General features: G+C 37.6%; 1 protein-coding gene across 1 annotated transcript; it reads right to left on the bottom strand.

The window, feature by feature from the left end:
* Positions 1-123: 123 nt before the first annotated feature.
* Positions 124-27,988, bottom strand: LOC132053834 (sesquiterpene synthase 12-like). The gene is made up of 2 exons (XM_059445932.1): positions 27,844-27,988; positions 124-491 (listed from the first exon to the last, which is right to left on the bottom strand). The coding sequence occupies exons 1-2, from the start codon at positions 27,986-27,988 to the stop codon at positions 124-126; spliced, it is 513 nt and encodes a 170-aa protein (XP_059301915.1).

The raw sequence follows: 27,988 nt of genomic DNA, 5'->3' as shown, positions 1-27,988 counted from the left end.
AATTACCTAGTCATTGATCCTTACTCCGGATGCATCTTTCCACCAATACAACAAGAACATCTATTGTTGCATTTCATTTTGATTACCCTAAAAGGCATTCATAATCTGAATAAAGAAGAGTGATTAGATATACCTTGTACGCTCGCTAAGATATCTCTGGTGAAGCTTTTGCAATGCGTTAAAATCCAATTTAGTGTTCAAAAGCAAATCGTTGTGTGCATCATTGTTTTCATTAATAAATATGTAATTTCTAGCATCTAACCTTGGCATGGCTTTACGAATTGGCTGGCTGAAGGCTTCAAGCAAGTTATTGCTCAAGTTGGGGACCATGAACTCAAGACGAGTGGTGGTAAAGGGAAGAGCTTCTTCTAGAATCTCCTCTCCACGCACTCCTAGATGTGATACTTCAGACAAACTCGGTAATCCTTGGACATTATTAGTAAGGGTTTCTTCGAATTTTCCATCTTGGTCTATAAATTTCTTGAAGATATCTGCTAATTAAATATCATGTTTATTAGTAATTATTTGGAAAAAATTTAACCTGTTAAAATTATATAAACCTGTGCTAAACAGAATTAGCACAAGTCTTCTTATCAAGAAATTAAATATATGTTGTGAATGATACGACTGATGTGGTAAAGGACTTGATGGCTGATGTGGAAGATGAGTTGGTGGAGGATGTGGCAAGTATTTCAGAGGAGGTTAACAGATTTCATCGTGTCAAAGTGGGGAAAGAAAACATGAAGGGAGCAGTTGATAATTAGTATAAAAATTCTACCCAAAAAAAAAAGAAGATAATTAGTATAAAGAAGTTGAGGGAGACCTAAGAGAGTTAGGCAATTGTTATTGAAAGTCTCCGTTTCTCATCTATTTCTAACTAGTAAATTGGTTCGCGCTTCGCGCGATTATAAGGCTCCTGTTGAATTTATGAAATAGTTTTTAAATATTTGAATAATTTAACCTTTAAAATCTTTTTTAGTCCTCAAATTCAAATGGATTGGATTTTATGTTCTAAAGCATTTTATTATTGTCATTTAGTTTTATTCTTTTTCTCTAATATTTTAAAAATTACAGGGTATTAATCTTCTAGAAATACTTAAGTTTCATATAATAATATAAACTATACTGGTGGACATCGTTTAAACGTAGTTTTCATTGCTTATTTTATTTTACGGGTTTTAATATCTTAATGTCGATATACATATAAATTTTAAAGGGATAAGATACCAGTACCCCCCTAAACTTTGGCTAAAGTTCCAGCGACACACCTTATCTTTGCGTGTGTCCTATTACCCCCCTGAACTATTTTAAAGTATACTGAACGCAACACTAATTGCTGACGTGGCCTAGAGAACCAAAGTCTTGGGTTGCAGTGATTTACACGCACTGCCACGTGTAATTTCACAATTTTATTTTTGTTTTTCTTAAATTTAAATCATTTTCTTCCTTTATGTTTGCTTGTTAATTCCAAAATATAATGGAAATATCACTTTATATTTAGAAAAATGAAAAGGACAATGGTTATTGTTATTATTCTTGTATGAACTTGAACAAGAATTGAAGGTGCTCAACGGATTCGAATGTTGTTGAAGTTTTAAAGTTGAGATTCAAGTGCTAAACTCATTCTAGATCCTTAGTTGTTGCTGAGATTCGAAAATGGAGAAAGAATTTCGAATCCACCATTGTTGAACCTTAAAAAAGCTTGAAGAATAAAATGGATTTGTCAAAATTCTTGATTTTTGGCCAAATTGATTATTTGAGTTTGGTGATAATGTTGTTGTGAAGTTGCAGTTGAAATTTGAGCTTGATTGGTGCAGATTTGATTGAGTTTTTATTGAATTTTCAGACCTAATAATGAAGAAGATGAAGAACATTGCCTTTTTTTAAAGTTCTTGAAAATCATCTTTATGTAATGTTAATTAGTTATGTGTATTAATTAATTATAAAAATTTCCAATTAAAAAAGGACACGTGTTCATATTATTAAGAAATTTAGTTCATCTTTCGTTTCTCATATGCCTCCAAGAGAGTGAGTGCACTCTCTATGCCACCTCAGCATCGAAGGACGTAATTATTACACTTTAAATAGTTTAAGGGGGTAATAGGAACCCCCAGCCCCCCACCCCAGCAAAGGTAAGGTGTGTCGTAGCAACTTTGGCAAAAGTTCGGCAGATACTAGTGCCTCATCCCAATTTTAAACATAGTTTTTCTTTGTTCATATCTAATATATTAGTATGTAACTATATAACTTCTCTTCACTACCTTTCAAGAGTTACATTTTAATTCTTTCTCCTTTTTAAAATTCATTGAAAAGGAAAATGCATCAACAACAACGTCGACTACAAAAGTAATAGAAGGGGAGAAACACAAATGGATCTGTTCGGTTAATTTTTACCTTATCTTTTTCATTCATTTTACCTTTCTTTCCCCTTTTTCTTTTCTCTTCTTCTTTCTTTCTTTCTTTCTTTCTTCCTCGCTCATTCTTTAACCTTTTCTTCTTCTTCTTCTTCTTCTTCTTCTTCTTCTTTCACGGGAACAACATATTCTTTATAACCAACAACTCCACTCTAAAGCTACTCTTTTCCATCCTCAAAATCATCAAAACTATACTAAATATTTATAAATCTAAAAAAATAGCTTTTTCTTTTAAAATGTTTTTCTATGAATTCAACATAATATCGTTGAAAAAGGAGAGAGAATTCAAAATAGAATGAAATTTTCAAGCTTAATTTCATTAAGAATCCTTTTGACGATTGAGAAATTTATCATTCATTAATTTCTTTTTATTGGAAAGATGTAAAATTATATGGTAAAGCTAACTGTAAAATAATCTTACTTACTATTGTTGATATATTTTCTAGCCTTAACAGTTACTAATAGCGTAACGACTCATTTAATCGTTATTGCACTATTGACCCATTTATCGTTATTGCACTATTGACCCATTTACCCTCGTTGACCTTTTTTCGAGCCTCGTGAGTATGATTTTGAGCCGCAAGGATAGGTGACATGGTTCCCGAGGTAATCAGGCGAGTTTTATAATGACTATGAGAAATAGAACCTTAAAGTGAAAAACGGTCGAATGATAGTTGACTTTTGGATAAACGTACCTTTTTCAGAAATTCTCAATTTAGAGAGGTCCGGATGATCAATTATGACTTGGTGGGATGTTCCGTTTGGTTCCCAAGGCACTCAGGAGCGTTTTGGGTTATTGGTTAGAAAGTTGATTTTTGGCCATTAGGTGTTGACCTGATCAAATAGACCTCCATTAGGAATTCCGAGACCGCGAGTGAGTCCGTAGTGTGTTTTTATGTATGTTTATATGCCTGGTTTGCATCTAAGAGGTCTCGGGTGATTGCCGGGTTTTAGGGAGAAGTTGGTGAAAAACCAGCAAGTTCCTGGTGTCTGATGTCTCGCTCCAGCGAGACATCATGGGCCACAGTGAACCCGGGTTCGTTGGTGCAGATTTTGGATTCGTGAGGAATCTGTTCCAGCGGAATATCATCCGCTGGAGCTGATGCACTATAGCGATGGGTGACCGCTGCAGCGGATCATTTTTGCTGCGGCGAAAAATGCAGAAACAAAATGTTATTTAATGCTAAGTGAAACCCTTCATTTCCCATTCTCATATTTATTTCTTCTAAGTGTCTTTAAGGTAATTTGAAGAGGTTCTAGGTGGATTCTTCTTGGGACTTTGAGTACTTGGAGGCTCTTCGGAAGGGCAAGGCTCAAATTTGATTGTTTGTGGCTCCAGCTCGGCAGCGAGGCAGGTTACAGCTTACCTTTTGGTTAGACTCCAGTTAGCGAAGCATATGTAGATTTTGTTATTGACGGAGAAAGCATGTTAAGACTTCGGGTATGAAGTCGGGATGAATATTCTTAGGTTGGTATTGTTGATGACTTGTGGGCTTGTCACCCTCGTTTATTGTGATTTGGCTTGTTGCCATATGCGTGATATTGAACTTGTTATTTAGTTGCCACATTGTGGTTGTGATACGGTTATTTCTCACTTATCTTGACATTATCATGGATAGAGCAACGAACTTGATTCGATATTGATATTGTGATATGTGTCCATGTGTGGCACGATTGGACTTTGATATGATTTACACTTGACATTGATACGTGCATATCATTCATACATATTCCACATGATTCATTCATATGAATTGTGATTTGATATTAATAATGATAAGAGGGAAAGTGAAACATTCGAGGCTTCTTATTATGGTGTTTGCTGCACTCTTTTCTGAGTGCAGAGTTTGTTACAGATTCCACTTCAGGCCCTCGTGGGTGGGTTCCCGAGGTAGTCAGTTGGAGTTTCTAGGGTGAGCCATGTTCCGATCCACCACCCGGAGACTCTCCTATCCTACTGTCTTTATTTCATATTGTCACACCCTAACCTTATTAGGGTGTGATGGGCACCCGACCCTTACCTAGGGCCGAGCGAACCCTCAGACTCTTACTGCATACAAAATCGCTCCAGACTTTTTAAATCAAATAGGATAAAATTCATAGCAAAATTTTTTCAGAAATATTCTTTCTCGTAGCCTTCAAATCGAACAAATTTATAATCATACAAAATTCAATGCATAACACGGACCGACATATCGGTATGCACGAGCCGCTTACGGACCGACAACCAACACCCACGACGCCAGTCTGCAAAGTCTACTAACATACGTCCGGAAATCATAACAAACTGCGACTTGCGACCCTCGAGAGAATGGAGCTTTCCATCTCTGCGGAACACCTTCTACAATAACTTCGGCTCGTCGGGGTACACGTGGCATGAAACGCGGCCCCGGAGACGGCAGGGGTCGAGTACGGAAAATGTGCGGAGCATGTAAGACATGCGAACGAGAAAACGGAACCATAATGAAACATACGGGACTAAAAGATAAGTACATTAGTCAAAATGCCGGACGCCTGTTCTCATACACAAACCGGACATACATGCCGTATACCAGGCGGGGTACGAAGGTAAGTAAGTCGACCAGAGTACTAAAATGCTTATTTTACAATTACGGATCGCATGTCCGAAGAGGTGCGAGAAAATACGGACGTACCGGTGATGTCACACGTCGGACGGGTGCGAACGTACATAATGCTCGAGAAGAGGTCATATATCGGACGAAATATCGAACGTACAGAATGCTAAGATGATGTCATATATCGGACGTAGACGTACAGATCTATATCGAACGGACCGGTAATCAGAGTCAGACGTACGAGCGTGTCGGACGGTTCGTGTCAGTCGGACGTACGAGCGTGTCGGACGGTTCGTAATCGAGTCGGACGTACGAGTACGCCGGAACAGTCCGTGAACGAAAGGAGCCGGTCGTACGAAATATATCGAAAGATTCGTAATCAAAATCAGAAGTATGGAGGCATAATAGGCAGAGCCTTATCCAAATCAGAGATGCAGAAGTCTGACTTACAAAATCGTCATCAGAGTCAGAAGTACAAAAAAAATGCAGACCTTGTCCAGAATATCAAAATGCTTATGATAATATATGATCTTTGTCCTAGGGGTTGTCTGCAAAGTCGTGTCCGGTAGAGTCCTGTTTATGGTGTGAAGCGCGCCACATTTATAAACAGGAGGCTACAGGGCATCTAGGGATTGTTGACCTTCTTTACGTCATAGATCGTGCTATAGAACAGTCATGGGAGAATGAAATCACATGTAAGCCTTACGTACGACGGAAGGAGGTAAATGGCGACATGGAAAGGCCATAAGAAAGCTTTGGATATATTTGTTCTGTTACTTGAAACGAAGAAAGTTTTGGACAGGCGGGATGTGATGTATAGTCGTATGCGTTGTAAGATATTATGGTACACACTACGAATAGATTTCAAATGATAGAGTGGTAAAGGTAGTATGGAAGACCAAAAAGGGTAAAATAGTAAATGTACAAGAAAGGACGTGCTACGAGCATGTGTGGGAATACCTGTGAAACTTTGGTGGCTCAGTTATGTAGTAAGGGACATACGAGGAAGTGAACGCGATTATATCGGCGATTAAGGCACCGAACCAGCAAAATTTTGAGGTTAAGCGTGCTAAGGTGGGAGGATGGGTGACCCCGCAGGAAGTATGCAAGAAATTCCAAAGATTTAGGCGTAAGAGACAAATGAAGGCTTGGAATGGCTTGAGTGAAATTAGAATATACAAGATGGTTGGAAACCGCCAGAGGCCACGTAGCACGCGACGGGCCCGGTTAGAAAGAGACGAGAAAGTACGTCACGGCTTTGGAATTTGGATAGGCTTGAATAGTGTCTGGAAGTATTTTGTGGGTTAGTTGATACTAATTATATGTGTATATGTATATGAACATGTATGATATCTCATATGTGGGGGTATCGACAGAAAGTGAAGGGAAAACTTATGGTAAGAAATTTTGCTATGTTGTGCACGGAGTTGAAGAGAAGAACTGTTGGCATATAAGGAGACCATATTATATTAGACCAAAAGGGGATTACCATATTCTTAAGTATCAGAAAGGAAACCTATGACATAAAATAAGGATTCGTGTAAAGGTTTGAGAGAATAAGGTAAAGGGATAAGGAATAGATATAAAAGGAAGGGCATTATAAAGGAACCCCCTACGAAGTGCTACAAGGTTCCATAAGGTCGGTTGAACATTCGGGGACGGAATGTTCTAAAGAGGAGGATGTCATAGCCCGCGTTTTGTACGTTTGGAAATTCTAAAGTCGTCGTGGAAAGTTAAGGGCGAGACTATTTTCAACAATTATTTTTAAGGTGCAAGTCGTTGTAACAATTATTTATGACTATTATTAGTATGGAGATATTGTGAGAAGTTAAGGGCAAAAAAGAAATTACAAAAATGGTCAATGGAAATAATGTGGAAGGCTAGGGGCGAAATGGTAATATTGAGGAAAGTCGAGGGCAAAATGGGAATTTTACAAAAGGGTTCATGAACATTCCAAAGGGGCCATATTGGCCATGTGACCAAAACAAAAAAAAAAAAAAGGAAAGAAAAGATGACAAAAATAAGTCATCTTTGCCATAAAGTTTAAGAAAATTCTAGAGAAATTTGGAAAAAGGGCATGTGCCCCTCACATGAGTTGCAAGAGATATATATATATATAAGGGAGAAGACTTCACATTTGTTCAAGAAAAATTTGGAGAAAGAAAACAAAAGAAGAGAGAAAACAAAGGGGAGGCCATTCGGCCAACCCCATAGAAATTTGGCTATGGGAAATCTTGTCCAAAAAAATTTATTTCTTCACGTATTTCTACTAATTCAAGGGTCCTCTACAACGTGGCGAAATTGTTTCGGAAGATAAGTCGTTCGTTTCGCCGTTTTCGCATTCTAGCCAAGTGAAGAAAGTTGAAGGAAAAGGGTAAGATTTAATTCCCTTTTGTATGTTATGAAAGCTTTGTTTATGTTGTGGAATGTAGGAAAGGATAAAACTCATGAGAATATGGAAGTTGGCATGGTATTTGTATATATGCATGTGTGGCCGTGTATATGTGTAGTTAGTATAAGTAAGATGAGTTGATTTTATGTAATATTCTAGTTGTGGTTGTTATGAACTCTACATTGAAAATGAAAGCTCGATGATTTTGGTTGAAGTGGTGATGTTGGACATGGGGCCGTGTGTGTGTGTTATGTGTAAAGATGATGGAACAACTTTTATATAGTATGTTAATTGATGTGGTTATGTAATTTGTGATGGAAATTTGATAACTTAAATTGATGTTGGAATTGTTATGGGCTGATTTGGAAGGCGAATATAATGCTAGTGTCGTTTCTCTGTTATGAGTATAATGTTGCTAATGTGTGTATTGTTGGGAAGTTATGAATTTGGAAGCAAGAAATGCGTTAAATATTGTTCTAGGAAAGTTGAGAAGTTTCGGGTGGCTTAGTATGTGGGTTGGATTATTGTGAGTAATTATTGGTATTGTCATTGTTGATCTCTGTGGCCGAGTCTCATTCTCGGATTTTTACTGTGTATTGTTGGCCGAGATAGAATCTCGGGGCGGCGAATTTACGGGGGGAATCTTTGCCCAAATTTACGTAGACAAATAGTGAATTAAAGATTTGAATTCTAAAAGTCTTACTATTGACATTTGGTAAAAATGACCATTTGTAGATTACGGGCGAAACGGGGAATTGAATGCGATGAGCGTAAGGCGCGACTAAGGTATGTAAGGCTTATCTCTTCTTTCTTTGGCATGTCCTGGTTGTAATAGGCTTGATTACAAGTCTCGGGGACGAGTTCTGCTCTTAGAAATCCGAGTCGAATTTGGCCCTTTTTCATTCAATATAATTGAATTAGATTTTCTATACTCCTTCTATTGGAAAAATAACTTAAACACTAAAACTTTCATAAAAGGAACCGAACTACCTAAGACCTTCACGGGTGGCTCCATAGAGCCTAATGTTCGTAAATTTACGTATGCCACCTCGGCTTGACCCGAGGTGGGCCCATAATCCCGAGACCTATTTTCATAGTTCTATTTGTCTTATTTCCGTACGAAAATTTATGGAAGCCTTTGGCTATCGTTGCGAAGTTTGTTATAAGTATCTAGTAACTACGATATAAGCATTTGAATGCAAGTATTTTGATACAAACATTTTGATATACGTATTCGATATGGATATTATGTTATGAGTAATGCGATTTGACGATTAAAATAAATACTCGGTACAAGTAATTTGATATGAATATTTTGAGATAGGTACTCAAACGCAAGCGTTACGATGCGAATACTGCGATGTGATATGCGGTTCGAAATAAGAAATGTATGAGTAATCTAATGTAAATATTTGGCCAAAGTATTTTTACTATAAGTACTATGATGTCGGTATTTTGATATAAGTACTCGTATGCGTATTTTGATACAAGTATTTTGATACAAGTATCTTGGCATAAAAATTTTGATATAAGCATTACGTTTAAATAATACGTATGAATATCGATAGTATGATGTGTTCGGTTAAAGTGCTTGTGGTATATGTCCGTCCCCCGGCTACCGTGTATATGAGTATGATATGCCGATCTCGAATCTTCCTATGGTATATGTCCCGTCTCACGAATCTTGTATGGCCGGTTCGAATCTTGTAGTATATGTCGGTCTCGGTTACCGTGAACGGTTACGAATGCTTGTGGTACATGTCGATCCCCGAGTTACCGGTATATGAATTATGATGTGGTCGGTTCCGGGTTCTCGTGGTATATGTCCGGTTCCGGGGTACGCATCTATGTTATGATATGTTCGGTTTCCGGCGTGGTATATATCCCGGGCAGGTGTGTATGTTATAATGTGTTGTGTTATGGTGACCATATTTACGTGCCATTGTCATGCCTTTGATTTGCCTATTTATGATGCGAAAGTAAGCGTTTTGATGATACGGATAAGGTACGTATTTTACGTACTTCGACTCGACCACGATTACGGCCATATCAATCTTCGGCACCTGCGATCATGATAAGGCTCTGTCCGATATACTTACGTACATCTGATTCCGATTATGATTTGTTAGTTGCATTCCCGTACATCTGGATTGGCTTATGATTCCGTTACAGTATTTACGGCTTTACATACTCAGTACATATTCCGTAATGCGACCCCCTTCTTCGGGGTGCGTTTCATGCGCGCGGTACACAGTTAGCGGGAGTTTGCCGGAGAAGATGATTCGAGGCGGGATTGGCGAGCTCCAATTTTTCCGGAGCATTGCGGAGTACGCACTCGTATGCTACGATTTGGTTTATGTTAGAGACTTTGCGGAACGGCAACGTCGTGGGTATTGATTGTCTATACGTATGCGGCTCCGCTCGGTGATATGTCGGTCTGTGTTATGTAATGAAATTTTGTATAATTATAGATTTGTTCGATTTAAAGGCTACGAGAAAAGAGATTGTTGAAAATTTTGCTATGTGTTTTATCTTATTTGATTTAAAAAAGAAAAAAAAAATTTGGCGTGATTTTGTAGGCGGTAAGAGTCTGAGGGTTCGCTCGGCCCTAAGTAAGGGTCGGGTGCCCATCACACCCTAATAAGGTTAGGGTGTGACACATATCATGATACAAACTTGTATAATCCAGACTTATATTAGTAGCTCTTGTACTATTCAAACTAGATTCCTTAGGCAGTTGTTGTATTCCGCATTACTATCTATCTGTGATTTTAGACTTCTATTGCTCTTATTTATAATTTATGTTGTTGGATGAATCTTTAAGGGACGGGTTCACCTACCAAGTGGGAAAAAGGTAGGTGCCTGCACGATTAGTGATTTGGGTCGTGACAAATGGCTAAGCGATAAAAGCATATTTGCACTATCTATAAAAATATGGAATAAAGGAATGAGAAGTGCAAATTTTTTTTCTTAAAAACAAGAAAAAACAACTGCTATCAAAAACTTTAGTACCTGAAAAAATCAAAACCTGCTTTCGATAAAGTTCATATCCATTAGAGATCATAATTGGAAGAAGAAGTGAGTAACACAAATAGATATTCAATTTACGTTTCAAAAAAAAAAAAAAACACAATTAGATATCACAATAATCCACCAAAAACAATAGTATCATAAAATCACCAGAAAAACAAAATAGGGTAATATTGCATTGATATATAAATCCATTACTAGCCTATTTTAAATATGCTAAAAAGCATAGCCATGTAACGATCCTTTGGTCGTTATAGTTCTTTCGTCATTTTCGCCCATTCCCGAGCATTGATAAGCTCACTTTTGACCCGAGGGGACCATTGACACGCTTCCCGAGTGTCTAGACCAGATTCGGGCAACTTTTGGTGAAACTATAGGCCTAAAGTGAAAAAGGGTTGATCCGAAGTTGACTTTTGGGCAAACGGACCTTTTTCGAAATTCCATCAATTCCGAGAGGTCCGGATGGTCGTTTAGAACCTGTATCTGTATTTGGGTCAGTTCCCAATACGTTCGAATGCATTTCGGGACTTTGGATGGGAATGGGAATTAAGGCATCGAGGGTTGACTTGGTCAACGAGACTTCCGTTGGAAATTTTGAGACCACGAGCACGTTGGCAGCATATTTTTGTATAGGTTTAGGTGGTCAAGTTATGAGTAGATGGTCTCGGCAATAACCCGGGATTTCGATTGAAGACTTAGAAAAAAAGGGGGGATTCTGGTGTCTGGTGCCCGCTGGGGCGGCAACGAGTAAAGTTGGCCATACCGCTGTGGCGGTTACTTAGCCACCATAGCGGCGTCAGTAGCGGCATCCCAACCGCCGTGGCGGTGACGGGCAGTTATATTTTATTAAATGTGTCTTAAATAAGTCTTAGACCCTCATTATTTTCCATCTCGATATTGGAGCTTGTGGAAACTGTTCTTGGAGATTGAAGAAATTCTTGGAGGTTTACCTTGCCTAATCCTTTACTCTTTCTTAATCACAATCATCTCAGATTTTCCCCTTTCCTTTAACAATCCCTTAGAGGTGGAATTTGAAGGAGGGTTTGGGGAAACTTTTCCTTAGGGTCACGTGTGATAAATTGATGACGTTGATGCTAAAATTTGATGAATCTAAGCTTAGTAATCATATATCTTCCACTTTTAACGTTGAATTTCGGATTTGGAGACTTAAGGTTCATACCCAAATTGGGGGGTTTTACTTGAATTAGAAATTAGACTAATCCTTGGGCTAATTCAACAATTAATAGTGGGATTATATTACCTAGGACTCATTTGGTATTTTGCCCGCGAATTTTTCATTTTGCCCTTGTGGGCCCATTTCCCCAATTTCTAGGGTTAAAATGGACCTAATTGAAATAGTAGCAATATTAGTATCATTTTTCATGATTTCTAATATAGAATTCGATTATGCTTAGACTACTTTGGTTCCGAGGTTCAGCGGAAGGGCAAAGCAAAGGACTGACTTGTTGGTGTTGCGGTTTGGCAGTCCAGGTAGGTTATGGCTTACCTCTAGTGAGACTTCGCATAGCGAAGCACATATTTAGAATATAATGTCGGAGACAGCATGTGAACCTTCAGGTGTGAAGTTGGGTTGGATTGCCTTAAGTTGGGCCCTGTTGTGTGTTGGGACTAGCCACCTCGTTATGTGTGTTGATTGTTCCATTGTGATGGTTTAACGCCATGAGTAGTGGTAGATATCGGAATCTGTGTTACTATCTTCATTGAGATATGATTGATATACCGTTGTTGGTATTTGCACTAAGATACATTGTTGACGTACCCGTTGTTGGTACTTGTGATATCGATATATTATTGGCATACCATTGTGGGTATTGTGATATGATACATTGTTGGCGTACCCTTCGTTGGTACTTGTGATATTGAACTTGATTGTTGATAATTGATATACGCATTGCACGCATTCTCACACATTCATGATGCATGGCTGATACCCGGTGATGATCCGGTATCGTTGATTGAGTAAATGCGATATTTTGATAAACTCTTTACTAGGGTGATTGTGAAAAGGCCGATGTACGAAGATCTATTCCGGAATCCTTGATCGTTTGAAATTAATATTTGATAAACTCTTTTACTTGAGTGATTGTGAGAAGGCCGATGTCCGAGGTTTAATTCCGGAATTGTTGATTGTGTGAGACAGATATTTTACAGACTCTTTTACTTGAGTGATTGTGAGATGGCCGATGACCGATGATCTATTCCAGCATTGTTGTTGCATGGCCGATTCCGATGATATCCGGATATCGTTATTAGTGGATGGACTCCGCATGTCTCCTAGGGTGGTGCCAGTGAGATTCCCCCTGTGAGCAATTAGCCAGGGTCCCATCTGTCTATTGGGCAAAGATTCGGGACGGATGCCACTTAGACTTCGCGAGTCACGCTGGGTTGTGCTACCAAGACGTCGATATTTCCGTCCGGAGTACATGTGTACACGTCATTTGCATGACATTACATTTCATCCATCCCATCATTGCATTGCATTGCATTATGACTTGATTGAGATTCTTGGTGATTGGTTGTGATGATTGGATTGGATCGGATCAGATATATTTCGGACTTGGTGTATTTGGGTTTAGAGGTTTACATAGGCGATGACGGATACTTGGTTGTAATCCTATTGTCTTGTACTTGTTAGATTCCTTGCTATCTGCTTATTTTCTGAATTGTGTTATCTATGCTTAGTCGGGCGATAATGCCTACCAGTGCTATTGTTTGTACTGACCCCGTACTTGCTGCATTCTTTTATGAATGCAGAGTACCAGTTCGAATCTACTTCTCTGACCCGTGGCTGATCGACGCTTTAGCTTCCACTCGTGTTTTAATTTCCAGGGTGAGCATGGCATCCGCTGACCTTGAAGACTCTCCTATTACTTATGTCTTGCTTTCCATTCTGAGACATGATTTGAGACTACTTATGTATTATTATTCAGACTTTTAGTATTTGGATTTAGATGCTCTTGTATGACCAGACCAGATACTGGGGTGGATTTCATTTACTTCCGCACTTATTTATATTATATTATAATTGTGAGACTTACGTTATTTTACTTTCTTCAGCTATTTTCTATTATTTGTGAATGTTGAGTTAAGGGTTCGCCTACCGAGGTGAGAAAGGTAGGTGCTCACACGACTTAGTGAAATTGGGTCATGACAAGCCATGTCTAACAAATAACAATATAATATAATAGAAATAAAAAAGAATACAGGAAAAAGAGTTCAAAAGAAGTACTTACTCACCTGGCTTAAAAAAGGAGGACAAAATCGATGGTAGGAAAGTAGCGATACTTATCATATATTGATAAGGATATTTTGAAGAGAATAATAACGATATGTAATCAAAGCTTTAAAAAAAGAAAAATCTGAATACTTTAATGTACCCATTTATGGGTAGTTTATAGCTTTATGAATTTGTTGCGAAAGAAACGTTTCAAACCTAAAAAGCAATAGTCATCTTGGGCTGATTCACACTAATGAAAAAATTATCTGGTCTTTAGTGCTACATTTATTGTATGAGGCCTTAATTAATTCATAGATTAGTAGCAGAAATGAATAAAAAATTGCAACAAAAAATAGAAAAAATGCAAAAAAGGAGCAAAAAAATAAATGCAAATGCTGGCCATAGAGAAGTGTCACATCGCCTTGTCTACATCTAGCTTTATATTATATATAGATATATAGATATAGATTCTCTTCTCATCTCCTCTCTTAGGGTTATGTTTAGCAATTTCTATTTTGTTCAGTTCTTTGTAATTCATCTCTGCAAGTTTATTAATATTACTTAGATATGTTTGTTTGGAATTATTGTTCAATATTGGGTTTGTTTCAATATATCCGTCCAAAAGAACAATTAGAGAAACTTCAAATAACCTCTGGGACTTCAATGGTAACATAATTAATCTTCATCCATCACATAAAATTAAAGTTGGTAATTTTGAGGAAACAATCAAGATATGCAGGGGCGTGCATAATTTGGTATATACCCTATTATCGAACCAAAACAATTTTTTTTTTTGATATTTCTTTTTTGATATCCGGTTCAATACTTGCTTTTGCGCATATAAGAAATTTTGTATTCGATAACTGGAAAAAAATGCCAAAATATCCTACAGAAATACATACTTACATACCCAATTTGATGGCATTTATAGTTCATGCGATCATACTGAAGTGCCAACTCCACAACATATTTGAGAAATGGAGGATTGTGGTGATCTTTGTGATTTGAAGTTACGTTCATATAGTTCAAAGTATATACTGAAGTGTATTTTATCAACAAATATTTCCCTTTTACTCCCAGTGGCCTAATTTATATGAATCTCTTTCTTTTCTAGTCAGTCAAAAAAAGAATGACATTTTTTATTTATTTATTAACAGATTAACTTTTAACTTCTTATTTTTTTCTTAAGGAAATGATTTATAGCCACAAAAATTTCTACGGAATAATATGACTTATGATCAAGTAATATTCAAGAGGGGAAAAAAGTTTGCTCAATGAATGGTAAGAATATTTTCATGCTTGAAAGAGAAATGAATAAGACCATGTCCGAATCAGACATACAATAGTATCACACAGCTCCCGGATAGCATTCATGGCGGTTTCCAACTAGAGCAACTGGAAGCTTCGTCTATGTCGCTGTCAAGGACTCTCTCTATTTGTTCATTTCCTTTTGTTTCCTTTTTTGCTTTCCAGCTAGACTTTTAGACTTTGTTTGTTTGTTTTATTTGCAAGAAAATTTATGACAAGCACCCACTAAGCATTGCTTAGTATTATTCGGTTTTTAAAAAAAAAAAATTAAGAATAAAATTGTTGGATAACTCATTCTAAGAAATTCCTAGGATCACCTAATTTTAATGATCCTCAAAAAAAGAATAAGACCACGTGCTTTGAGTTTTTGTCAACTGAATAAGACATTTCTGGTCTGGTTGGTGTGTTAGCTTTAACTTTAGTTGAACACGCCAAGAATGATAATTTTGAACCACACATTCGTTTAGTTTGTATATCACATGGAACCATCTTTATTGATATTATTGCAATTACTTATATAGATTTAACTTATTTTTCACTTTTATTTTCATTTTGTATGATGATGACATGAATTGAATTTAAATAAGAAACACTACGTACCGTCCTATTTTCAATAATGTTTTCCTTTCCGTTGCTGGTTAGGTACCTAGCTAAAATATCATTATCATTATATAAAATGGTACGAGGCCATCCAATCCACACAAGCGCCATAATTGACAATACGTTAGCGTTCGGATTTGGATGTTAGGACTATGGGGAAAAGAAAGAAAGGTAAAAGTGAAGAAAGAAAAATTCAAAGGGTGTGTTCGTATGGAAAATAACATTTTCCTAAAAATTGAAGAAAACTAACAACTCTTAGAAGAAACTAGAGGCTTAACGTTTAATTAAGACTAAACAATTGAAGTATCTGTCAATATGATTTTTAGTAGGACTTGGCTCCTCTCCGGTAGTAGTCTCTCCATTTCGTCCAGTTGAGCATTTAGATTTTTGACACGTATCTAATTAATATTTTAACGACCAAGATTTGATTTATCTTATTAACTGTGGTTAAGTTACTTCTCTCTCATAGAACCCCTACTTGCTCCCCTCTTCAAGAACCCAAATTCACACCCATTTCATCGTCCTCTTCTCCTATCCTTTTTAGAATTCCAACTAAGCCTTAACAATTTGGAATCCGTGCAAGAGTTTTTCGTTTATAAAGATCGTAGGTTGAATTTGAACTTACACGTCTTGTTTTGAAATGAGTTTTTAGTATCTGGTGGGTGAATCTGATGAGTAAAAGTGAATCAACTGAATGTTCCACCCATTTTTTAATTCGGAACTCTTTTCTCACTGGTATTTACCAGGTAGTCATAGAAGAACAGAACACAATTAAAGAAGACAAAACAAAAAAGAGACTAGATGTAATACTCGAAAAATTGAAAAATGTTGGCCGTCCATAAGGATATTGGAGCTCACTATAATTTGTAAAAACTTCATTCAATGAGACCTGTGCTTGGATTCATAGTATGGACAGAAAAGAGTCTGATTTTGCTACCCCAATACTAAGAACGAAAGATGTTTTTTACATGTTGATTTTTTTCTTCTTTTTTTCCGTATCTCTAAATCTGAATTGTCTTTTTTACTTCTATCAATTTAAGTAAATCCTGGGTATAATTCTTGCCAACCTTGATTCTCTTCTGAGAAAGGAATTAAGAAATTGAGAAAAGAATGCGAAGAAGGGTGCTGATGAGAGCCTTGGATTTTAAACATAGGTAATTAAGGGAAGAAGAGAGACTATGTAAATCAGGGTTAATACTAAACAGATCTTGGTCATTAAAATTTTAATGAAACACGTGTTAACAATCTAAGTAGCTACCGGATGAAATGGAGAGAAAATCACTGGAGAGGAGCCGATTCCACCGAGACGTGTAATATATAGTAGCCTTAATTTTATTTTAGTACGTAATACTCTTAGACCACAAATTTTATTGACTCAAAAGTTGAAGTCTCATCAATATGTTTTTGAGTGCATTGAGGCGTGTATTATATACATTAGCCTTACTTTGAGTTTTAGTCAAACTCTCGGCCACATGTTTTCATTATAGAAAAAGGTTAGATTTTGTAATGACCCGTTTTGTCGTTATTTTGACTTCCGGAAAATTCGCGACCTTGACCCCTTGAAACACCTTCGGTTTGTTATGCTCTTAAAAATCGCTAACTTGATCGGACCAGTTGTGCGAATTGTGTGTAAACATCGGAATTGGGCCACTGGGCCCAGATATATCGTTATAGCGACAGACTGCCGCCCCAGCGATTGCGCAACAGTGACAATGTGCTCCGCCGAATTGGAGATGCATATTAGTTAACCGCCCCAGCGATTCTTCAACCGCTGAAGCAGTGTCGCTATAGCGACGACTAGACTGCCAGAGCGGTTGACGAGCAGTTATATCCCTATTTATAGCCCATTGATTAACTTGACCTAATATTCTTTTTTCCCAAATTTGCAGCCACCACTAAGAGAAAATTCCCGCCCTAGAGACTTAAATGTTGGGAAGTAAACCCTTTAAATCCCTCATTTCATCTCTTTAACTCCCTTTTCCTTCTTGCACCAATTATGATTGTGGTAAGCATTAAATGAGGATTCTTTCATTTAATCTTATGAGGCTAAGGGGTAAATGTGGTAATGATTGACCTAGAATAACTATTAACTCTAGGATGGCCTTCTTAATGCAAGAATTAGTTTAGTAACTAGTTCTAAGCCTAAATCCTTTCTACTTCTCATTGGGTTAACTTATTAGTTGCTAATAATGATTTATGTGAATTAGTGAGGTAAGTTTGACTTAGGTAAACCTTGTCCTCCATAAAAGAGGTGAAATAGCAATAATTAAGAATCTACAATGATTATTTTAGAAATGACGATTCTACCCCTATGACCCCATATTCCTCAATTGTTACTTACTCGAATGCATCCACCGTTCTTAGACCTTCCGGATCTACAAGCTCGCTACAAAGATGGAAGATGGAACCCAAGTGGATGTTCGCGCACCTGTTTGGCCCTGAGGTAGGTTACGACTCCCTTCTCTTGGAAGACTCCCGTTAGACTCTCATATACGAGTGTTATATGATTCGGAGATTGAGATGGATACTTAGATTGATAATGTATAAGAGGTAGCTGTTATTATGTAACACTAGTATAGATGTGGGTTTATGATTACCCTACGGTGAGACTTCGATTAGCGAAGCATATATTTAGACGATATTGTCGGAGAATGCATATAAACCTTCGGGTATGAAGTTGGGTTGGATATTGCCTTAGGTTGGGACTTGTTATATGATTTGGGGCTAGCCACCCCGTTGTGTGGTGACTTATCTCGTTCTATTTGTTGTTGGCTCGTTGCCACGTGGAGATAGTAGATAACCGGTGACTAGTAATATATCTTGATGATGATATTGTAGCACCTTACTTGTTGCTGTTTTGAGACGAGGATTGTGATTCTTTTATGGCTTATTGTGTAGCCTTTTTATTGATATTGTTGGTGTGCCCATGTGTGGTACTGTTGAGATTGATTTGATTATTGACATTTAAGTCATACATTGCACGCATTCTTATCCTTCATGACATACTGTTGATACATTGATGATATACAAGGAAACACTCTTATGAGCTGGGCTCAGTTGGATGAGAGTGACGTGAGGACCGATGTCCGATGTTTATCCCGAAATCGAGGTATGATTGCCGGGGTCTTTGCTCGAATCGTGAGGAATGGTACATGGACTTCGCGGGTCCCCCATAGGTTGTGCTGCCGAGATGTGATGTTCCGTCATCGGAGTACATGTGTATCGGTGCATATGCATTGCATCCATATTTTTTTACATTATTGCATTGCATTGTACCTTTGGCTTTTCTTGATATTCTTGTGATATAGTTGTGATATACGGATTCGGATTGGATGTACTGAGACTTGGCATAGTTGGGTTTAGATGCTATAACATAAGTGATGACTTTTTGTGATATAATTGTGATGTACTGGACTAGATTAGCCATAGTTGGGATTAGTTGCTATAATTATAGGTTGTGATCTTGGATTGGAAAAGCGTGGTGCTAGGTGACCTTAATATGAAGGGTATGATTTGCTAGGTTGGGTGATTAATGAACACTAGAACGACGAGAGAACTTTCCTTAAAACACGACCGAATTTTGGAATGATAGTTGACTGGTGGTACTTGAGCATTGTTGCCTCTTGTATGTTATATGTGTTGACACCTAATTTTGACCTCCAGATATATATTTTAAATGCTCGGAGTCCTTGGACAATAAATAAAATCAGTTGTGCACCCCTAAGGGGGTCTAGATAATTTTATGAAATTATTTGGGACAAACTTCACCCTTGGAGTTGATAAAGAAACATCTGAGGTATTTTAATTTTGTGAAAATTTATTTTGAAGAAATTGTAATTATTCGAAGGGGCAAGAAAACCCTTTTTGAATAATTCTTCGTGCAGTTAATTAAATCAGGAAAATTAGATTAATGAGCAATTTTATTCCAGTTTTATTGTCCAAGGCATTTTGAGTAATTAAAAGGAATGACCATTTTACCCTTTAAATCCCGATTCTGCGCGCATTTGCGTAATCGATTTATTTTCTTAACTCAAAGACCGGCATCTACAAAATGATTTTTACTTTTATTTTAAGGGTTGTATTCTTAAACTATTTAAGTCCTATTGGACTAACAATTAGTTTTTTCATTATTTAATTATGTATTAGTTTTTTTTTTTTTTTGCCCACCCTCTGTATATATGTATGTATATACACCATGTATATATCAATATACCTGGAGCATTTACACACATGTATATATATATATATATATATATATATATATATATATATATATATATATATATATATATATATATATATGGGACCAGGTCCCTTTCAAAAGAGGATGGACTAAGCCCAGTCCAAAAGGGACCGTGACCCGGCCCACTTAACGATTAAAAGGAAGGGGGTTGTCTTATACTCCTCCCCCGCTCATTTTATTTCATGCCCTAGGGGCCTCGGTGTAAATGAGAGAAAAAGGAGGCGGCTAGGGTGAAACCCTAGTGCCGCTCCTCTGCACCACCACCTACCCGCCACTGTTCACGACGTGTCCCATCGAATTGAAGCGGGGAGGAGGCAGAGCATTCAATGCTTTGTCCGTCTCTCCCCTAAATTTAGGCCAAACAGACCCCAAAGGTATACCCACCCCCCTTTTTATTATATGTATCAGTAGATTTGAGTTGTTTGAACCTTTGATTTCTTTTATGCTTTAGATCTGAGCCGTTAATTTAGGTTTATGTATCGACCCTTCCAGTCGTTATGGGAAATTAGAACTCCGTTAGGAATTCCGAGGCCACGGTTGTATTCGTAGGGCGTCTTTTTGTTTATGTGCATGTTTGTTTTGTGTTTTTGAGGCCTTGGATGAAATGTGGGGTGATAGGGGAAAAAACTGGACAAAAGTCAAGCTCACTGCCCAAAATATACCGTTGTGGCGGTGGGAGTACCGCTGCGTTGATATCGCTATGGCGGCACTTGGATCGCTTCCAGCGGCCATCCATTTTCCTTGGTGGTCGCTGTGGCGGGCACAAAGATAGATATGGCGGCACCGCCATAGCGGTCATACCGATTTCGGGGTAGGCCGCTATAGCGGTACCACAGCGGTCGACGTAAAACAGTAGCCTGAATTTTATATACTCAGTTTTATTTTCTCTTTTCACAAAACACCAACACACTTCCTAACAAGCACCTAGGGTGAATTTTCAAACTAGGGCAAGATACTTTGAGAGGTAAGTTCCTTTGATTTAAATTCTATCATTCCATTCTCCTTCATTATTGTAATCCTCTTCACGGGTCTTTAATGGTGAAATTGAAATAGAAACACTAGAATGTTAACAAAACTTCTAAACTTGATAGGTTATGGTGTCATCAATTTCGAGAGGTCCGGATGGTCGTTTAGAACCTGTATCTGTATTTGGGTCAGTTCCCAATGCGTTCGGATGCATTTCGGGACTTTGGATGGGAATGAGAATTAAGGCATCGAAGGTTGACTTGGTCAACGAGACCTCCGTTGGAAATTTCGAGACCACGAGCGCGTTGGCACCATATTTTTGTATAGGTTTTGGTGGTCAGGTTGTGAGCAGATGGTCTCGGGAATAACCCGGGATTTCCCGTGCTGAAGACTTAGAAAAAGATGGGGGATTCTGGTGTCTGGTGCCCGCTGGGGCGGCCACGAGTAAAGTTCGCCATATCGCTGTGGCAGTTACTCAGCCACCGTAGCGGCGTCACTTGCGGCATCCCAACCACCGTGGCGGTGATGGGCAGTTATGTTTCATTAAGTGTGTCTTAAATAAGTCTTAGACCCTCATTATTTTCCATCTCGATATTGGAGCTTGTGGAAACTGTTCTTGGAGATAATTTGAAGAAATTCTTGGAGGTAAACCTTGCCTAATCCTTTACTCTTCCTTAATCACAATCATCTTAGATTTTCCCATTTCCTTTAACAATCCCTTAGAGGTGGAATTTGAAGGAGGTTTTGGGAAAACTTTTCCTTAGGGTCACGTGTGATAAATTGGTGATGTTGATGCTAAAATTTGATAAATCTAAGCTTAGTAATCATATATCTTCCACTTTTAACGTTGAATTTCGGATTTGGAGACTTAAGGTTCATACCCAAATTGGGGGTTTTTACTTGAATCAGAAATTAGACTAATCCTTGGGCTAATTCAACAATTAATGGTGGGACTATATTACCTAGGACTCATTTGGTATTTTGCCCGCGAATTTTTCATTTTGCCCTTGTGGGCCCATTTCCCCAATTTCTAGGGTTAAAATGGACCTAATTGAAATAGTAGCAATATTAGTATCATTCTTCATGATTTCTAATATATAATTCGATTATGCTTATACTACTTTGGTTCCGAGGTTCAGCGGAAGGGCAAAGCAAAGGACTGACTTGTTGGTGTTGCGATTCGGCAGTCCAGGTAGGTTATGGCTTACCTCTAGTGAAACTTCGCATAGCGAAGCACATATTTAGAATATAATGTCGGAGACAGCATGTGAACCTTCAGGTGTGAAGTTGGGTTGGATTGCCTTAAGTTGGGCCCTGTTGTGTGTTGGGACTAGTCACCCCATTATGTGTGTTGATTGTTCCATTGTGATGGTTAGACGCCATGAGTAGTGGTAGATATCGGAATCTGTGTTACTGTCTTAATTGAGATATGATTGATATATCGTTGTTAGTATTTGCACTATGATACATTGTTGACGTATCCGTTGTTGGTACTTGTGATATCGATATAGTATTGGCATACCATTGTGGGTATTGTGATATGACACATTGTTGGCGTACCCTTCGTTGGTACTTGTGATATTGAACTTGATTGTTGATAATTGATATACGCATTGTCACACATTCATGATGCATGGCTGATACCCGGTGATGATCCGGTATCGTTGATTGAGTAAACTGATATTTTGATAAACTCTTTACTTGGGTGATTGTGAAAAGTCCGTGTACGAAGATCTATTCCGGAATCATTGATCGTTTGAAATTGATATTTGATAAACTCTTTTACTTGAGTGATTTTCGTTTATAAAGATCGTAGGTTGAATTTGAACTTACACATCTTGTTTTGAAATGAGTTTTTAGTATCTGGTGGGTGAATCTGATGAGTAAAAGTGAATCAACTGAATGTTCCACCCATTTTTTAATTCCGGAACTCTTTTCTCACTGGTATTTACCAGGTAGTCATAGAAGAACAGAACACAATTAAAGAAGACAAAACAAAAAAGAGACTAGATGTAATACTCGAAAAATTGAAAAATGTTGGCCGTCCATAAGGATATTGGTTCTCACTATAATTTGTAAAAACTTCATTCAATGAGACCTGTGCTTAGATTCATAGTATGGACAGAAAAGAGTCATTTTGCTACCCCAATACTAAGAACGAAAGATGTTTTTTACATGTTGATTTTTTTTCTTCTTTTTTTCCGTATCTCTAAATGAATTGTCTTTTTTACTTCTATCAATTTAAGTAAATCCTGGATATAATTCTTGCCAACCTTGATTCTCTTCTGAGAAAGGAATTAAGAAATTGAGAAAAGAATGCGAAGAAGGGTCTTGATGAGAGCCTTGGATTTTAAACATAGGTAATTAAGGAAGAAGAGAGACTATGTAAATCGAGTTAATACTAAACATATCTTGGTCATTAAAATTTTAATGAAACACGTGTTAACAATCTAAGTAGCTACCGGATGAAATGGAGAGAAAATCACTTGGAAGGAGCCGATTCCACCGTGTGTAATATATAGTAGCCTTAATTTTATTTTAGTACGTAATACTCTTAGACCACAAATTTTATTGACTCAAAAGTTGAAGTCTCATCAATATGTTTTTGAGTGCATTGAGGCGTGTATTATATACATTAGCCTTACTTTGAGTTTTAGTCAAACTCTCAGGCCACATGTTTTCATTATAGAAAAAGGTTAGATTTTGTAATGACCCGTTTTGTCGTTATTTTGACTTCCGGAAAATTCGCGACCTTGACCCCTTGAAACACCTTCGGTTTGTTATGCTCTTAAAAATCGCTAACTTGATCGGACCAGTTGTGCGAATTGTGTGTAAACATCGGAATTGGGCCACTGGGCCAGATATACCGTTATAGCGATAAACTGCCGCCCCAGCGATTGTACAACAGCGACAATGTGCTCCGCCAAAGCGGAGATGCATATTAGTTAACCGCCCCAGCGATTCTTCAGCCGCTGAAGCAGTGTCGCTATAGCGACGACTAGACTGCCAGAGCGGTTGACGAGCAGTTATATCCCTATTTATAGCCCATTGATTAACTTGACCTATTATTCTTTTTCCCCAAATCTGCAGCTGCCACTAAGAGAAAATTCCATCCCTAGAGACTTAAATGTTGGGAAGGTAAACCATTTAAATTCCTCATTTCATCTTCCTTTAATTCCCTTTTCCTTCTTGCACCATTTATGATTATGGTAAGCATTAAATGAGGATTCTTTCTTTTAATCTTATGAGACTAAGGGGTAAATGTGGTAATGATTGACCTAGAATAATTAGTAACTCTAGGATGGCCTTCTTAATGCAAGAATTAGTTTAATAACTAGTTCTTAGCCTAAATCATTTCTACTTCTCATTGGGTTAACTTTAGTTGCTAATAATGATTTAGTGAATTAGTGACGTAAGTTTGACTTAGGTAAACCTTGTCCTCCATAAAAGAGGTGAAACAGCAATAATCAAGAATCTAGAATGATTATTTTAGAAATGACGATTCTACCCCTATGAACCCAAATTCCTCAACTGTTACTTACTCGAATACATCCATCGTTCTTAGACCTTCCGGATCTACAAGTTCGCTACAAAGATGGAAGATGGAACCAAAGTGGATGTTCGCGCACCTGTTTGGCCCTGAGGTAGGTTACGGCTTCCTTCTCTTGGTAGACTCCGGTTAGACTTTCATATACGAGTGTTAGATGAAACGGGGAGCGCATGTATAGGATCTTGGGGATTGAGATGGATACTTAGATTGATAATGTATAAAAGGTAGTGGTTATTATGTAACAGTAGTATAGATGTGGGTTTATGATTACCCTATGGTGAGACTTCAATTAGCGAAGCATGTATTAAGACGATATTGTTGGAGAATTCATGTCGACCTTTGAGTATGAAGCTGGGTTGGATATTGCCTTAGGTTGGGAATTGTTATATGATTTGGGGCTATCCACCCCGCTGTGTGGTGACTTATCTCGTTCTATTTGTTGTTGGCTCGTTGCCACGTGGAGATAGTAGATATTGGTGACTAGTGATATATCTTGATGATGATATTGTAGCACCTCACTTGTTGTTGTTTTGAGACGAGGATTGTGATCCTATTGTGGCTTATTATGTAGCCTTTTTATTGATATTGTTGGTGTGCCCATGTGTGGTACTGTTGAGATTGATTTGATTATTGACATTGAACTCATACATTGCACACTTTCTCATCCTTCATGATATACTCTTGATACATTAATGATATACAAGGAAACACAGTTATGAGCTGGGATCAGTTGGATGAGAGTGATGTGAGGATCGATGTCCGATGTTTATCCTGAAATCAAGGTATGAGTGCTAGTAGCGATTGCCGAGGTCTTTACTTGAATCGTGAGGAATGGTACATGGACTTCGCGAGTCACCCATGAGTTATACTGCCGAGATGTGATGTTACGTCATCGGAATACATGTGTATCGGTGCATATGCATTGCATCCATATTTTATACATTATTGCATTGCATTGTACCTTTGGCTTCTCGTGATATTCTTGTGATATAGTTCTGATATACATATTTGGATTGGATGTATTGAGACTTGGCACAGTTGGGTTTAGATGCTGCAACATAAGTGATGACTTGTTGTGATATAATTGTGATGTACTGGACCAAATTAGCCATAGTTGGGATTAGTTGCTATAATTATAGGCTGTGATCTTGGATTGGGAAAGCGTGGAGCTAGGTGACCTTAATATGAAGGGTATGATTTGCTAGGTTGGGTGAGTAATGAACACTAAAACGACGAGAGAACTTTCCTTAAAACACGAGCGAATTTTGTAATGATAGTTGACTAGTGGTACTTGAGCATTGTTGCCTACTGTATGTTATATGAACTATAAGATGAGGGTTATGTAGTAAGTAAATGAATCCCTAAGGATGAGTTAATGGAAATAAGAACCTTTTATTTATTGAGGTGAGGGGTAGATGAGGTGTACTGTTGACTTAGTTTTGCCTACCATGCTTATTTGTAGATTCTATTACCGTTATGTTATTCTAACTATTGTCAGCCTATGATGCTTACCAATACTAGTGTTGTACTGATACTACTCTTGCTACATCCTTTTGGGGGTGTAGAGTTTTTTAGGATTATTGATTGGATGGAGTTTTCCGAAAGATGCTTGGTGCCTATCTTGAAGGCCTCCATCATTCTTGTTCATAGATGGAGGTTGAGTCTTTATATTCACTATTGTATTCAGTCTTCAGTCTTAGTCGCTCTTGTACTAGTCTAGACCAGGTCAGGGGAAATGAGTTAGTGTATTTATTAAATCTTGTAAAAATTTCGCTATTTTGTTTGTATCTAATGGTTTTATTTCCGCATGGTAATTATGTTGTAATTTGGAGATTAATGAACTTTGTTCTTGCTTGCAAATGAATTTGTTTTGGGTTAAGGGTTCGCCTATCGAGGTGAAAATGGTAGGTGCCCGCGCGATCTTAAAATGGGTCGTGACATATTTGCCCCTTCTTCAATACTATAATCACACATTTAACTATGTTCCTTTTATCATATTCTAAGCCAATTTGATTTGAAGCAAATCCAATTCATATATTTCTTTTCCTTCTATATACATACGCCGATAAGCAAGCGCTGGCAAGTTGTTCTCTGTCCATCCTTGTAAGTACTTGTAATGTAAATAGAATAGTGTCTAGTTTATTATTTAGTGCCAATGAACCTTCAAAATATTAAGTGAGACTACTCTATCTAATTTCAGGAAAAATAATACTCCAACTGAGATACTGTTGTACTACTTACTTCATGTCCTACAGTATCATCCATTATAATCTGCTAATTACTGCTGAAGCTCAAACGATCAGGGGTTCATTTATCAACTATTCAAAAGTCTCTCTGGTTATAAATTCCTCCATACCGGCTAAGGAATTTGTTGCAAGCATCATGTAGCCAGCACTTAAGGATCATTTGTATATCAAGATCACACTAGCAAATTTTAAGTGGATAGGTTATGGTTGCTGATTTGACATGCTTACTGGCTTGCAAGAATGGCCCTGGAGTACGTTACTTTTGGAGTACTAGTCTTCGGGAACATGCGTTGCACACTTATCCATTATTATTGTTGCTTCCAAATGCACATGCAAGTATACGTGGTCGTACAAGTAATATAGGATTTAAAGTCCATATATCGTACCCACAGAGACTTATGATTAACTGTCAACTAAATGAAACTAATGCTAATTATATCTAAACAAGAAATAAAATCCAAATTTATATTTATAAACTAAATAAAAATAAAAGAAAGCAAATAATGAACTTCAACCAAGAAAGAGTGGATTTTATCGAAGAAGAGATAGATCTAGGGCTATGACCACTAACAATCCAGTTGAGTCGTCAAATCTTTCTACCTATGGGTTACTAGTTGACAGGTTGATGTTAACTTTATGAGTATCTTCCGAGTTGCTCACAAGCATGTAGATGCTGCTATAACGCCTATATTCCTATGGTTGCCAGAGGTAACAAGAACGCATTTATATCTTTGTATTCAACCAAGCGAGGCTAAAGGTATATTCCTATCCTCATTAGCGAAACGATTAATCGAACAAGCTCTATTTATTATTATTACACATGCAAATTCCCTATCCCTAGTTCAATTCACACGCCACAAATAGTGTCTAACTATTTTGTCAAAGAATCAAACAATTAAGATCAAGATTAAATAAATAACCCAAAGATGAAAAATCAATAGATACAAATGATAATCAAACGTCAACTTCCATGTTTGAGTTAAAACACTAGAACTAAAGAGTTTAGCTCCACATAGACATGGAGGAAAAACAACAAATCATCCTAATAAAAACGTACAAACGATTATTACAGAGAAGAGAAGGTAAAACCCTGTAACTACGGCTTCCACGGCGGCTCCAAGCTCTCTCTAGATCCAAAGTTTTGAACTAAGGGTTTCAAGTTATCCAAAGTTGTGTAAAAACCCTGTCTAATGAATTATTTATAGGTATAGAAAAAAGACCAAACGAAATAACTGAGTCCAAAAAGAATTATGATAGTTTTTGGTCCGAAACTGGTTCACCTGCGACCAACTGATGCCTTAATTTGCTGCTCTGTAATGTTTCCCGTTTGAAGTCACTTCTTTTCAAATGTTTCTCCTTTGATGTATTTAATTCTTTAACCAGTGATTGGCTCATCATGAGCCATGCAATGCTTCCTCCTTCCAT

The sequence above is a fragment of the Lycium ferocissimum genome, chromosome 4 (genome assembly GCF_029784015.1).
Source record: "Lycium ferocissimum isolate CSIRO_LF1 chromosome 4, AGI_CSIRO_Lferr_CH_V1, whole genome shotgun sequence".
In the NCBI taxonomy this organism is placed as follows: Eukaryota; Viridiplantae; Streptophyta; class Magnoliopsida; order Solanales; family Solanaceae; genus Lycium; species Lycium ferocissimum.
Note: the sequence above shows the minus strand (reverse complement) of the source record. Positions and strands in the feature narration are given on the sequence as shown.